Source organism: Glycine soja, chromosome 7 (genome assembly GCF_004193775.1).
Source record: "Glycine soja cultivar W05 chromosome 7, ASM419377v2, whole genome shotgun sequence".
NCBI classification, from domain to species: domain Eukaryota; kingdom Viridiplantae; phylum Streptophyta; class Magnoliopsida; order Fabales; family Fabaceae; genus Glycine; species Glycine soja.
In genome coordinates this window covers 16,677,146-16,693,465 of record NC_041008.1, presented here as the reverse complement: position 1 = coordinate 16,693,465, position 16,320 = coordinate 16,677,146, and the positions used below count along the sequence as shown (strand labels likewise).

The 16,320-nt window shown below is 30.3% G+C and overlaps 2 protein-coding genes across 3 annotated transcripts; both read right to left on the bottom strand.

Annotated features, from left to right (window-relative positions):
• Positions 1-4,938: 4,938 nt before the first annotated feature.
• Positions 4,939-7,596, bottom strand: LOC114418993. Of its 2 annotated transcripts, none has more exons than XM_028384565.1 (5): positions 7,160-7,596; positions 6,703-7,050; positions 6,270-6,609; positions 5,884-6,006; positions 4,939-5,708 (listed from the first exon to the last, which is right to left on the bottom strand). In XM_028384565.1, exons 1-5 carry the CDS (start codon positions 7,418-7,420, stop codon positions 5,590-5,592), a joined length of 1,191 nt encoding a protein of 396 aa, XP_028240366.1. In that variant the 5' UTR covers positions 7,421-7,596; the 3' UTR covers positions 4,939-5,589. The 2 variants fall into 2 exon arrangements, with proteins under 2 accessions (XP_028240366.1, XP_028240367.1); XM_028384566.1 differs by having other exon boundaries at positions 6,270-6,603.
• Positions 7,597-15,546: 7,950 nt separating this feature from the next.
• On the bottom strand, positions 15,547-16,107 carry LOC114420426 (glutathione S-transferase T2-like). The gene has a single exon (XM_028386324.1). The coding sequence runs from the start codon at positions 16,105-16,107 to the stop codon at positions 15,547-15,549; it is 561 nt and encodes a 186-aa protein (XP_028242125.1).
• Positions 16,108-16,320: the final 213 nt, after the last annotated feature.

Below are 16,320 nucleotides of genomic sequence, written 5' to 3'. Positions count from 1 at the left end.
TTTTTGCAGATAACGGACGAGTGAAATTTTTAACAGTAAATAATCATTTTTATTTTTGAATCTCTAAAGTATTTTTAAAAGAAAATTTTAATTTTAATCTCTAAAATTAAAAAAAGTATGATAAATTCATTCATTCATTTATTTTTTATCTGTCCCCGTTAATAAAAGAGTGTATGTGACATACATTCCAGAACGAATTTGTCAATGTTTTACATATTCAGGAAAGAAAATGATTATTTATCCAAATATAATTTAATGTTCATCTTTCTCTCCTTTTTTAATTATTGCAAGCATAACATTACAATAACCACTTAAAAAAATAGGAAAACAAGCATAAGTTAGAACAAACACAATAATAGACATAAAATTAATTAATAACATTAATTTGTCTATTGCTTTGAAATTTATTCTAAGAGTACTTTGCCCAAAATATGAGACTGAAATAAAAATGCACAATCATTAAGTTAATCTTTAAGAAAAAATGAAATCCAACTTGATTTTGTCACCACCTAATGTTGTCTCATTAGAAATTTCATAACAATATAAATATATATTTTTTATTAATCAATATTATGTTTATTATTATATTTGTTTTAACTTATGCTTATTTTTTTAGTTTTTTTAAGTGTTTAATGTAATATGATGCTTGTAACGATAAAAAAAGGAAAGATAAAAATTAAATTATTTTAGATAAATAATCATTTTGGTTCTTAAATATATAGAATGCTAACAAACTCATCCATAAATGTGTCACATAGACTATTTCATTAATAAGTTAACAAATAGATGAATTTGTTGTAATTTTTTCACTTTCGAAAACTAAATTTTGAATTTTTATCTTTCAGGTATAAATTTATCAACACTCTATACATCCCGGGACCAAAATAATTATTTACCAAATTTTTAATTACAAAGAAATAAAAATAACCGCTACATGATAAGTTATCCCTTTTATATGGGTATACTGCACAATATGTTTGATGTTTCTAATTATAAGCATTATGTTGAAATCATTTTGTTAAAGCTCTAACTTATATGTTGTATTTGGTTGAGGGGAGAGGAGAGAAAAAGAAAAAAAAATGTGGGGATACCATGTGTACTTCACACTTTCTATATTTTATTTTAATTTAAAATTTTATTTTATTTTTATTTTCTTTATTATATATCATCTAAATCAAACACAATATTAACGCACAAATTAGAATACTAACACACAAATTAGAATAACCGATAAGGTACTCAAGGTTGAAAATTGAGAACCAAGCAAAAGTATATTTTGCACCTTGAGATGTATATCTTAATGAATAGTTAGGATTTGATATAAAGGCAATAGGAAAGGATTTTGAATAGTAGTATTGGCTAGTGTACTAGCTCCTGATTCTAAAGCTAAAAGTAACAACGCAAACAAAACTAAAGCAAGCAAATTCAAAGATGTAAGGAAAACAACAGGACTGAGTGTGACTGTGTTACCAAATAAAGGTGTATGGTGCATCATGCCCCACTACCTAGGCTGTAAGTTGCAGCAGCATCCCTAGGGAAAATGAGGGAGCATGCATGACCCTCTATAAAATATGGGAATCCTATGCCTAATTTTTTTCTTTCATAAAGTCATCGAGGCTAGGCTAAATAACACGCGTAGAGATCCTGCTACAAGCATCACATTTCCACTGTTGCAAACCACTGTTTGTTTTTCTGAAACGGAATGATCACAAAAGAATCAACAACGTAAGTCAAAATGTTCACGCCAAACAAAGTGTAATTTTATTTTTGAGCGTGTTGTAGTTGTGTCCTCTCTCGGTGCAATTTCTGATTTTCTACTGCTGCTCCTACAAAGGAAAATGTTTGGTCAAAAAAGATAAGAAAAAAATATAGGTACATACGATTTATAATGTGATGAAAAGAAGAAGAAAAATATGTTGATGAGATATATTAAATGAAGAGTGATTTATGTGTCATTATTCTCACCATGTATACATGTTTGCATTTTGTGACTGGGTTTATTGCTATGCGTCTAAATTTGACTTCCACCCTTTTATTTTCCATGGGAACAAAGTTATACACTGTAGTTTGAGAAGGTAAAGCCTTACCACTAATGACACGTGTTCATGGTACTTCTTCCTTCCGTTTTTAATATATGGTGCATAGAATCGTGGGTGAATTATGATTCTATTAGTGTGTGATTAATAGCATATTTGGATTTACATAAGATGATGATGCAAAATTGCGTTGGAATAATAGTCAATGTAACCTTTAGTAAATATTCACAAGTTTTGTTTTGCATAGATAAATTAATTCTAGATCTGAAAATAATGTTTAGTTGAAACAACATAATCATGTGTTTAGTTTTACCGTTAACTCTCTAAAATAGAATAAAAAACATAAAATATCATCACCATCAAGTAGCTTTACATTCAACATGAAAATGGACATGATTTTATTTTATTGCACCCCTACACTAAACATGTGATAAGTAGCTTTTACATTGCATCAAAATTTCACAAGTCTTTCTACTAATTTAATTTTAGTTTAAACTAAAAACATTCAAACATAAATCACTTTATATAAAAATAATTTTACAAAAGAAATTGTATTTGAAATTAATTTTGCAAAAGCTTAAAAATTTGTCCTACTATTTAAGAAAAGTTTAGTAGAGAAACATTCTATAGACCAAAGAAAAACAGTTCGTGTGCAGAGACAACTTGGGGGGTAATGTATATATAAAAAGAAAAGGAAAAAGTTAATGCGATATTGTACAAATCATGAAATAAATTTTATACAGATTGAGCGATAATTTTTTGCCTGCTGTCTCTCGTGATTTTCTGAAATCATGAAACTTGATGTGATTCAACGGGTCCACATTTTTCTCACCACCTGATTACTCAAACCCTAACATGTCAATGTAAACAGAGTATACATCACATTATGTTTCTTTCAAGTGATCTTACAACTTTCTACACGTTGCATATCTTCATGTCTTAGACAAAACTTTACCATATGTTCTTTGGTACCATTTATATTGGGAAAGCATATGCAATTATATAATGGACAAGTGAATGAGTGATAGATACCTCTATGTACAACCCACGACATGAAATACCCATCGAATCCAGCTCGACTTCAAACTATAGATCATATAAGTGACACTGTAATGCATATTCCGAATCCTTCGAATTCTTTATTATATAAGCTACGTAACGCATTCAATATATTAGATAGTGATAAGTATCCCTTTAAATTCACATTATCTAGCTTAATGTAAAGTTCAATTTTAATCGTTATGGGAGAATCTCTGCAACCGTGAAAATTGGTTTTTGTAGCCGTAGAGGTATTCTTTTTTAAATAACCTTAGACATTTATTGTCGGTCGTTTATTAGGATGTACTACAAACTATGGAAGTTGGAAGTAGTTCATTTCATTTAAAAAGTTGTACATCTAAAAAAAAAAGCCAATTTAATGAGGGTATATTTGGACATTCTGTCCATAAGTACTTTTTGGAGAGAAATTTGAAAAACAAAAAGTCCATAAACTAAAATTAACTTATAAGATTTATAAGTTATTTTGTAAAAAAATATTCTCATTAATTTCTTCAAAATTTGATTTTTAACTCATCAAAACATGCCCTAAATCCAGAAACTTCAGATTCTGAAATCGTCACAGTTCACAAACATAAAGTTAAAATTAGCAAGTAAACATTGCAAAAATATGTACTGTATAAACAAAAAAAATGAATTGATGTTTCACAAATATTAGTTGTTTTTGCCCTCTCATTCGGAACTAATCAATGTCCAAAAACAATTTTTAGTTTTAGAAGAAACTTTTAATTAAAATTGTCAAGTATTTTCTACTTTATTTTAAATTGAAAACTAGTTATATTTTTTGGTAGAGTAAAATATAAGAGAGCCAACTTTAACCCGCAAATCCACACTTTTCTCACGAAAAGATTTTGCAAATCCTAGAGATAAAACTGAGCATTCCAACAAAGCCTATCGAACGTAGATACAGTGCACCAAAAGAGGATAAAGAAAAAATAAAGAAAAGAAAAAAAGGGAAAAAGGAAACTAGGTGGCACGAATAAAGGAAGCAAAGATAGCACGTATTGGTGTTATGGCATTGTGTGTTAATGCTTCGTTATGTGTCTTGCAATTGCAATGACCACCAGCTTCCTTTTCTTACCATCGCATAGTAGGGTTGGCCATGCATTTCTCTGAAGAAAGAAGTGAGACCCATTATCATTATAGATTGCTACGTTTCCTCAAAAGTCTTGACCAGGCATCAGCCACCCCCACATTTGTTAGTTCCAAGATTGAGACTAGACATGGATTTTTCAGCCATTAAATAAAAAAGAATGCATGAAAACGATTTGTGAGCATTCCTAAAGCAATGCCCCTTCTACCTTACACGTGTTAAAGTCACCCACATGGGGCATTCCAAACCCATTTATTTACACCGAAGCTTCCCTCCCAAGCAATGGCCTAATCTTCCAAAGCATAATATAAGTAGTGTTAAATGTAACTCACGATGGACCCATGAAGACATTCCGTAATCACTAGCTTTTTCTTGGTTATACATTTTATTTTATTTATTATTATAAGAGTCCCCAACTGGTTCAGCAATTTTATTATAAATTTACACATATCCAGCTGCAACCACTCCTTGGACTAAGTGAAAGCCACTTTTAAATTGTACTGGAAAAGCAACCACCCCTTCATTGAGGTAAAGGCAACCACGCCTTCATTGAGACACATCTATCATACAAGAAACCCTTCATCACTATTCCACAATTATTAATAATTACTCCAAAAACTTGTCATTAATTGGTTATTTTTTTACCTATGCAAAATGTGCTTGAATTTGAAACTACAACGAACAAATGGAATTAAATTAGTAATTGGAGAAGGCTAAAAAATAAGGTACACACATCATTATCAACAAATGAGAGGAGATAGTGAAAATTCCATGCATTATTATTTATTATAGTAAAGTGTGATGCGGGTGGACAAGGTTGGAATCAGATGTTTACTACTGACAAGTATTCCCCCAAAATGATTCCATGTGATTCAACCATTGGAAGGAGCCGTAATCCCAGCAAATATGATCCAGCCCCTTCCAAATTGCTTTGCTTATTTTACCCTAAAGCACCAAATAAAAAAAGGGTAAAAATTTGCCCTTCCACCGTTTTTGTCTTTCCCTTGTTGTGACTTTCGAACCCCATCAAAAAGGACAAAAGTAACTGATATCACTGCAATATTTCAGCTCTGCTGAAGCATTGTTAGCTTTTTTCTTCCAGAGGCTCCTAATATTATTTTTAACCCTCTACAACTGTAACCAACCAAGCCAAAACAAAAAAATAAAACCATCTTCTGTTCTCCCAACAAAGCTTTTTCCTTTTTCATTTAACTTCCTTTTCCCCCCAATTGCCAGCATAAACCTATTTCTTCTTCTATAAAACTATTCCTCCTGTAGAAGACAACTACATCTTCATTTCTACCCTTCAACCCCTACCATTTTCCTAAATCACCCCCACCCCCAAAAAAAGATTATAAAAAACCCTATTCCCCACCCTAACAAGCAAAAGATTAATAATCATTATCAATATGTCCACTCCTGTGGCAACCTAATCTCATGGTACCCTGCTGGCTGAGGCTTGTTGAGGTTGCGCTTCTGTTGAGAAAGGACATAATTACCCCTCAGCCTGGAAACAGCTGCACCTGGATGCACACAAAGTCAAAGATGCACAGCTCAATAAACCAAACATTTTTGGATTTTTTTTGCATCAAGGAAAAAAACAAAACAAAAGGACTACATTGATAAACCAAACAATTTTGGAACAAAACAAGGATTTCAAAGGACTACTACAACCACAAGTGTAAAAAAATTATTTACCATTTTCAATGTTGGGACAAGCATTAAATCGTTGCAAGTGTTGCGGCTGACCAACTATCATATCATCGAGATTCAGATTTAGGGCCTGCGCCACTCTAGTTGGAACCAGCACTGTTGAACACGCTGCAAACACAAATTAATAACAATTATTTAGGTTAAAAATCATAGATATGAACATTTACATGGTTGCAATCAAAACAATAGACCATGACTAGGACAGAACATTGCAGAGATTTAACAAGAAACAAGACACAGCAGCCAACATTTATTACAATCTCCAACAACCCGTAAACCTCTTAAACAACCTTAATTAATGGTGTCAACGACTACATTAAAACATTAAATGAAACAAAAATAAAACTTGAAGCTTAGCTTGTGTTAATCACCTGGCTTCTTTCGTGACTCTGGGATATCAACTCGCCGAGGAAGGAATACGCCAGTGCCAGCACATTCCCTTCTCCCAGAAGGGTTTCCGAGAAACACAGCTCTCATGCCAGAGCCATATTGCTGGTTCTGCTGCTTCGCGTGCTGCAGAGTAGGCCATGCAGATGCAGACAAACCCAAAGGTCTAATGTTTCTTCCATTAACATCAATGTTCCTCCCTCTATTGGGAACCATTTGGTTGCTTTGTTGCTGCCTCTGAGAGTAAACCCCATCACATTGCTTCTGCACATTCCAGACCGAGTTCTGCTGCTTTGCCAGCTGTTGCTGCCTCAACAACTGAAACTAAAACAAAAAAAAAACAAAATCAGTAAGATACATAACAAAAGGAAAAACTTTTAGAAAATAACAAAAGATACTGTAATGGGGTTAGCTTACTTGTGCTATCTGCAATTGCTGGTGAGAGAGTGATTGTTGTTGGGTGTAGAAACCACCCACATCAGGGTTTGGATTTGCGGTGGTGTTTTTGGAGGGTAAAGTGGTGACTGGAGAGGGTTTTCTTTGGGGAACAAAGTTTCCATTGTGATGGTTGAGAGCATAACCTTCTTGCTTCAACCTCATCCTCTCAACTTCCCCTGCAGCCGCATGCAGCAGATCCCAAGTGGTCTTCGCAGAGGACAACTTGCAAACACCATCTGGGCTACCCTGGCTCGACCCTTTGCCGCAACTACACCCACTTCCAAACGCGCAAAGCGTGGATTGAGGAGAACCAGACACAAACCGACCCTTCAATAAAGTAAAAAAAAATACAAAAATTAGAAAGAAAACTCCTAAATAACACTCACTGTCCCACACCGAACAAAAGAGAAAGAAAGACAAAAGTTATATAACGTACCACAGACTCGGTGTCAGGTTGAAGAGAGGAGCGAGTTAAGTGGCGAGTTAACTCGGCAACGAGTTGCTCTTCCTCGTCGCTCTCGGTCTCGCTGGAGCCACCAACGGTGGAATCAACGGGAGAACCGTACGGGAACAAAACGGCGTCGTCGGACAAAGGCGGAAACTTTGCTTCAAAGGGTGTCGGAAATACGACGACGTCGTCGTCGGCGAGGAACTGCGGCGGCAGCCAGAACTCGCCGTCGTCCAAATTCTCAGCCATGAGGATAGAGAGAGAAAAAGAGAAGAAAGATCTTTTGGGAGAGGGAGTGGTGTGGTGTGTGAGGAGATTTTTCTGATTCGTGAAGATTTTAAAAGGTACGATGGTGTGTGCAGAAACTGAAGGGTCCCATCGAAACGCGAAAGAGAGTGTGTGAGAGAGAAATAAGGGAGTGTGTGAGAGAAAAGATGGGTGTATTTGTAGACACGGTGAGGGATGGGCGGTGCGGGGAAGCTCACGCGTGTGAGTGAGAGTGGGCAACACGCGCACTAATAAGGAAAATACAAATAAAAATACTCCAAATAGTGTAATGAAATGATTTTGTGCCTGCTCGGCGAAGAGTCATATCCTATCAACTTTTTTTTCTTAAATTATTATTACGCGGGACAGATTTTTAAGTTAGAAAATTATTGTTCAGTTTAATTAAATACTATTTTTTTTGGCTTGTGATAAACTTAAGCGTAAACTATTATATTTACGTTTACATACCTTAAAATTTATTTATATTGGATTTTATATTTTTCCTTTTTTTAATATTTCGCGTGCCTGCCAGTTGCTACTTGCTACTCACAATTTTTATATACATCGTGGCAATTCGCAGAAAGATCGTGTTAATAAATATGATGCAAAAATCAAGAAAAAAAAATGGATATAGTAAACAAAGACATACTTAACATTATAACTAATCTAATATCACTAATTTTTAAGATATATAAGTATAATTTATTTTTATCTTAATTTTCGTGAGTTTGAAATATTGTAATTTCGTGGCTTTATTTTTAAGATATATAGGTTTTGTTTTTATTAAAATAATATTTAAAATTTGTGTTTAAAAATTAATCGTATTAAAGTGATAATGTAAAACATTTTTTAAAAATTGAAGTACAAGCGTATGGTTAGATTTATTTGAGTTGTACATTTAAAATTTATTTATAAAAGTTAAATAGAGTCTTTATGAAATATATTATTACTGGTTTATTTTGTTTAAAACTAAATACAGTCTCATACATTGCATAAGAAGAAGAAATCTTAAAAAAAAAAAAAACATCTTAAACAGTTAATGTCAAACTCAAAAGGCTAGTTTTTTTTTTAATCAAAAACTCAAAAGGCTAGTTAAAAGCAATCACATATTTCTTCACTTACACTATATACATGTTTTATTGTATTATATTTAATATTTTTTGTTGCTGTTATTTTCCGTGTAAATATACAGGTTGGTAGGTCTAGTTTTTTATAATCAAATCGGCGAAAGTTGAGTGTAAAAGATAAACTTAAAAAATCATTTTATTTTTTATGTAAAAATTTACTTTTTTTTTAGTTCTTATTAGTTGGTTGTAGTTAAAATATGAACAAAGAGTGTCTAGTTTTGAGTATGAAAGGGAAAAAAATCTTTTTCAACAAAAATTATTAGTAAGCAATGCTGAAAAATACTCTTTATCAATGTTATAACTAAAAAATATATTCAATATATCATTAAATGCTCAAGAGTTTGAATCTTAATCAACTATTGAATATGAAAAAAATTATATTTAAAAGGGAATATTCACTTTGTATGCAATCACCGTCTCCAACAAAAATTAGGTATCGCTTTCAATATGAATTATTTCGTATTAATATTATGTTCAACAAAAAAAATAACTCAAAAAATGTTATATATTTTTTTATCGATAAATATTGTTAATGTTTTGTTAACTAAAGAATCAAACTTAAGACTTTTTTCTATCTTCCTTTTGCTTTTACCACTCCATCAACCTTATAACTAAAAAACAAAGTTATATATTAACATAAAATTAAATAACAATAAAAATTATTCACATTGTCAATACATTCTACCAAAATGATATAGGAACCAAATTATTTTGGAGCAAACGACCATTTGGGATAAATTTTTTTTCAAATTTATCATTTGGGGATTAAATTTAAATTAATACCTCGAAAGAAATAAATTGTAGAATAATCTATAACTTGAAAGTCTTAAACTATGTTACTACTTATTTTCTTTATTGAAGTAGTAAAAATTTTACAACTTTAATTTTTTATTTTTTAAAATACAACTTTAAAGTTGAAAGAGTTTTTTTTTACTCTTATATCTTTAAAGTTGTAAGAGTTTTTTTTTTCTTTTTATTTGTTTTTAACTCTTGTGATTTTAAAGTCTTAAGAGTTTTCTTTTGTTTTTTTACTCTTACACTTTAAAGTTTTAATATTTTTGTCCTTTTGCATTTTTTTAAAATCATCAATATTTTTTATTTTAATTATTAAATGAATTAATATATTTTTTTAATCTTATTTAATATATTTTTTATATTTTTTATTAATGTTAAAGATTATTATTTGTATTGTAGATTAAAAAATAATGAAAGAGTTAAATTTAAATAAAAATATTAAAATATATTACATATTTATTTAACAAAAATATTAAAATATTTTGTTAATAATATTAACAAATAATATTAACACTCTTTGTGGTCTTTATTTCCTTTCTTGCATTGTACGTTTCACACTCTTTTATTGTCTATCCGTTTATATTTTTACACCTTTAAATTTCTCTCATTTTAAATTAATTAGCAATCCAATTTGCTTTTCAGTTTTCATGTACTTTCTAACAATTTTAATTTTCTGTGGATTTATTTTGTCAAATTATTTTTCTGTCTAAGGATTATTTTTTCTTCATCGAACCATTTTCTCTGTAAACTATTCTTTTCTTCACCCGTTCTTGTCAAATCTTTTCTTTATTGTATAGTTTAATTTATTTTAATTGATCTACCCATTCTTTTCTTTTTGTCGATTTTGTTTTCACCAATTTAACACACAAAAAGTCAGCTTTATATTTGAGTGTCATTTAAACAAAACACAAGCTTTACCATGGTGTAAAACTTAAACTCTAGCGGCCAAATTAGTTACACAACAGTCATGTTAAATGAAAAAAAATGCAAAACAAAAAAAAATTACAACTTTAAAGTCGTATTTATAAAAAATAAAAAATTGAAATCATAATTTTTTTTATGAGTTCATGACTTTCACTTTAGAAATCATAAATTATCTTACAACTTATTCTTTCACAATATTAATTTAAATTTTATCCCAAATGAATAATTTGAAAGAAAAAAAATGCCCCTAAAGCGTTTGTCCATTATTTTGTGTTAAGAAAAAACTATAATAATGTATAAAGAAATAAACTTCATGGATTGAATTCAGAATAAGCGTGATTTGTTTGTCAGTGTACGTATATAATCTGGCACTGTCGTTTCACCTTCATTCCATTCATAGAAATATAACCTTTTTTATTCATAATTTTGAAATTTTCTCTGTTTCTTTCATTCTTCTGGCCAAGCATCCTGTGTCTCTTGCGTCCTCCCTTTTATTTTTATCCTTTAATAGACAAACTATATAAACAAATAAATTAGCATTTTCATTCTATTTTACCTAAATGCCCCCAAAAAATTCAAAATCATGCAGAAGAATAAAAACGTAATTACAGGGAAAACTCCAGTCGTTGGTAAGTGTTATTTTTAAATGTGATTATCTAAGTTTATAAATATTCTTTGCATGTTTCTTATTTAACTTTTTTATATGGTTTCTTATTTAATTTTGAAACATATAATGAGGTATTCTCATTCGGTTAAATTCATTCATAAATGTTAGAATTTATAGTTTATCAGATAACTAGTTAAGTAATGAAATTGTTAACATAATTTAATATATTCTACATTCGAGTTTTGTTTTAATTGCAATAACATATTGTTGTTGTTGTTGTTGGCCAATATCCTTCTTTCACGTAATGATCCTATTGAAGTAAATAATTGAATATATTTTCACTATAAAATATTTTAAATTTTATGAAAAGAATTCAAATATATGAGAAAAAAATTGACGAACAAAGATGTCAATTGGTAGCCTAAGCATTTAACTATGATTTTAGGGGTCAAACTTCGTTGCCTTGATAGTGTCGTTTCCACACATAATTTTGGCATGCCTTTCCTTTTCACATTGTATAAATGTGCTACCTCCGTTTTCTTACATTACAACATCCACCAACATTTTCATTTTTATAATTAACGTCAGCAAAATTTGTTAAAATTTAATAACAATATCAACATTTTGATTATAAATCATTAAATGTGAAATAAAATAATGTAAACATATATTTAACTTATAAATTAAAATTATAAAAAGTAAAATGAACAATCATTATTTTTATTTAAGTTGAAATACAAAAAAAAAAAAAACATTATGTGTCAATTTCATACTTGATGCTTTCAATTTAAAAACGTAGCTTATTGTTTCATTATAAGGAGATTTTTGCACGTGTACAGAAAACCTATTTTTGAGTTGTAGAAGTTTGTTGATTTTTAAACAGTAAATGTCTTTTAAATTTGAGCAAAAGTTTAAAAAGATCATTTCATTTTAGCCTTTATTTTTTTATAATAATCCATTCAATTCATTTATAATATTGTTGATACAATTCATTTATAGGTAAGTTGTGTTTTTATCATTTTAAAATTTACCGTGTTTATATTATTTATCTTTATGTTTAAAATAATTTATAATTAATATTTTAGTTATAGAAATTTAAAAAAAAATCCTAATCTTAAGCCAATTCATTTTAAGCAAATCTTAATTGTTTATAAATATAATTTAATTTTAATATATATATATATATATATATATATATATATATATATATAGATATATAACTTAACGTGTGTTGTTCTCAATAGTTTGACCATTGATTATTATTCAATTATTTAACTATTTAACTATTACGATTTCATCCCTTTTTCTCATAAGGTTGCTTATAAATAAAACACAATCAATCAAAATTTGTTAATGAATATTTAAATAATATTTTTTTATCCCACATAAATTGTATCAAAGAATCAAACTCCAAAAATCAATAGTTTGTTTTTACTATCGACTATAAATTAGATATACTTTATAATTTTTATTTATTTATCAATTGTTAATATTTGACGTAGTTATAATTTGTAATTTATAATCATTTGATACTTTAATTATTTCTTATATATTATCATTTTTGTATTTGTATTTGTTTATACTACTAATTTAATATTTAAAAATATATAATGAAATAATATATACATAGTCTAATAATATATATTATTAAAATATTATTTAATTATACTTATATTGTAATAATTTTTTGTCAAATTTAAAACTTTCACAAAATGTTATAATGTTTTCTTGAAATTGAGAATAACTAGGGTTAAATTAATCACTTTAATTATTATAATTTTAAATATTAGAAAATATTATATTTTTTCTTAAAATTTAAAACATTTTTATAAAAACGTTATGTATATTTTTCAAAATTGTAGAAGCAAATAACACAAAAAGAGAGTTAAATTGTGTTTTTAGAAAATTTATAACTTTTTCTAAGACTATAAAACATGTTTATTGTTTGATGAATATAAAAAATAAAAGATGAGAAAAACAATTTTCTTTGAAAGATCTAATAAAAATTCAAAGTCCTTTTTCAGTTAAACAAGAAAGTACATAAAGAATTTATATTGATCCGTCTCAACTATAAGACTATATTTAGTTCTTGATAACTATCAAGTTTTCATTAACTTATCAAAGTTACAAGTATTGTTCACTATCACTTTTGCCTCTTATACTTGCAAGCTCTACTCCAAACTTGACTTAGATCTAGTATTTTTTATTTTATCAAGTCATTGCTGACTCTAAACAAACAACAAGATTTGTTGAAAGATTGTTCATTGACTAAAGTATGATTGTCTAGTAGACAAATATATAACTTAGTACTTTTAGTCTTTTCTCTCAAGTAGGGCTAAGCATAGGGTTGGGTTTGGGCCTAATTCAGGAAATCTGGGCCAATTCAATAAGTTACAAAACAAGAACAATTCTAACTATTTTTTGTCTTCAAGTTGGGCGGGTTCGGGTTGACAGGTTACGAGTGGGTCAGTTGAGTCCAAACGAATTAGGCTAGGACACTTTGGGCTTAATTTTTTTTTCTTCAAATTCCTACTTAATTTATTCATTTGAGTTGGGTCCATATTGTCAAGTCAAATTTTATCATTCAATCTTTTTCTTTGTTGTTTAATTCCATAAAATTTTGCATTAGGCTCTTTAATTGAAATTAAATGGCCAAAAGGCTAAAAATTGAAATTAAACTCTTATATCGGATCGAGTCGAGTATCGACCAATTAAAAAATTTGAACCCCAACCCAATTGTCAGAAACAGTTTGGGATTGAATTTAAACCCTGCTCACCTGTTGACCCGTCCAAACCCACCCAAATTTATTTTTTTAGTTCGGTTATGTCGGGTTTGGGTGGGGTTGAATCCATTTACTCACCCTTACTCTTAAGGTATACAAGATGTTTTGAGAGATTTATATCTTTACAAGAATTTACACAAGGTTTTACAAAAAAGAATGAAAGAGTGTTTCACACAAATGATTCATGTCTTGTTTCTTCAAAACTTCTTCTATATATAGTATTCATCTCTAAGTATTCGTTGTCTTTCAACAATTGGATTCTCCACTATGTTTTTTGTTTGAGGTTTTGAATTTGTTGAAGCCTTTAATGTTTGTATTAAACACATGTCCTTTCTTCATGCAAGGTTCATGCTCAAAGGATAGTGTGTCTTGTACTTTAGCAGGGAGTAACTTCTTTCATCATAGTAGGTCAACAACAACACATGTTTTTTTTATGAGGATTAACGTCTTCATGGGATTTTGAAGATCCTAAGAGAATATTTTCTACATAAAAGAATATCACACATAAAGTATTAAAATGATGGTCTTAAATACATTACTCAAATGTTATATTGTCTTATAAGTGTATCGTCTAAAAACTTCATATGCATATCGTCCAAACGCCCGTTCTACATCCTTTCTTGCCGATTCTTGTTGTTATGCAAATAAGTTTCGCTTTTCTCCTTGTGGCATTGAGATGGTCTTCACAAACATGGCAAAGTCTGGATAAATGTCATTCACTAAATAGTATCCCATATTATATTAGGTTCTATTCACTGTGAATTACATCGCGGGCGTGCGTCCTAACAAAACTTCATCAAACACATTAGATTCATTTAACATAGTAATGTCATTATTTGAACCGACGGTTCCAAAAAATGCATATCAAATCCACAAGTCTTGTAATGCCATAACTTCAAGAATGATTGTTGGGTTGTGATGATCACCTCAACAAAATTGACCTTTCCAAGCAACTGGACAATTTTTCCATTCCCAGTGCATACAATCAATGGAACCTAACATACTTGGAAATCCGCGTGCCGCTCCCATTTGTAGTAGGCGTTCGGTGCCTTTGTTATTTGGTCTCCTCAAGTACTCATTCCCAAATATGGTGCAGATGCCTAATACAAATCGCTCCAAGAATTCCACTGCAGTTGTTTCATCAATTCAAACGTATTCATCCACACTGTCAGCAGGTGATCCATAAGCCAATATACGAATACCAATTGTGCATTTATGCAATGGAGATAAGCCTTTTTGACGTAGTGCATCAACCCTCATTTGAAACTATTCATCATGGTTGTTGAGTGCGTCTACAATTTGGAGAAACGCATGCCTTCACATACGAAACCTTCTCTGGAATTGAATCTCTGTGTACACAGGATTTTTTGAAAAATAGTCATTGAACAATCGATCATGACCTTCTTCACGATTATGATGTACCACTCTTCTTCTTTGGCTATGCCTAGTGGTGTTGCCATGTAGTTGTTGTTGGCTCTCAAGTATCAACCTAATGATTTCTTCATCGGTGTTGTCTTCCAATTCCTCATCTATCATTTGATCTAAAACTTCATCTAAATTGATGGTTGGATCCATTATATGGTAACCAATGTGTTTGAAATAAGAGAGAAATATTGTGTATTTTGTATGAGAATATGTCAGAATAATGAAACATTGGACATTTATATAGCTTCGTTAATAACAACTAATTTTTCAACGGCTAGTTTTTCAATAGTTACTTTCATAACAACTAGTTTTGCAACTGCCAATTTTATAACGACTACTTTGATAACGACTAGTTTTACAACATAAAATTTTGAATTTAAGACACAACAAATACCTACATTGCTAAAATTAAATATCAAACACAACATTAGCATAAGAACTAAAAATTTAATATCCTAGTTTTTTCCTAATATGGTCACAATACTTTTCGTGGTCTTTGCATTGTTGTTCAGACATGTTGGATGTATCCTTCATGAGGATTTCATACTCCATACGCCATTCATGTGCTTTCTTTAACTGAATAAGTTTTGATGTGTTCATATTTTTGTCCTTCATTACACTTTCTATGCCAAATAAATCAAGAGTGTTACGAGATTCTTTTCCTTTGCTTTTCCTTTTTGCTGCTTTTTGTCCAATTGGGCGAGACATTGGCGATGACGTATCACATTCTTTGACTTCAACGGGTGTCTCTGGGTTAGAAGACGATGAGTAATTTCCAGAAGCAGAAACCTTTGTTCTTTTTGAACACTTTGACATAAATTCTGCATCAAATTTGGGTTGATCTTTCAACAACAACCAAGCATGCTCAATCTCAAATTTTTTACCTGTATCTTGTGAGTAAATCATATGAGCATCAGCCAAAACATCCTTCTCTGAACTTCCACTTCTCCTATGTTTATCTGCTTGTTTGTAACACCCGTTAAACTTTTGAAATGGAGGATGGATCATGTTCCACCGAGATTTTAATTGAGTCCAACTTCTTTCACAAAATTGCCCACTTTGATGCACGTCGTCATTGTTGTACGCATTTTTTATCCTTGCCCAATATTGCTTTGATGTTTGGTCAACTCCTATAATTGAATCCTTTGACACATTCAGCCACGATAGGACAAGAATCACATCTTCTGTCACCAAGAATGCGGTGCGACTTTTTTTCCACCA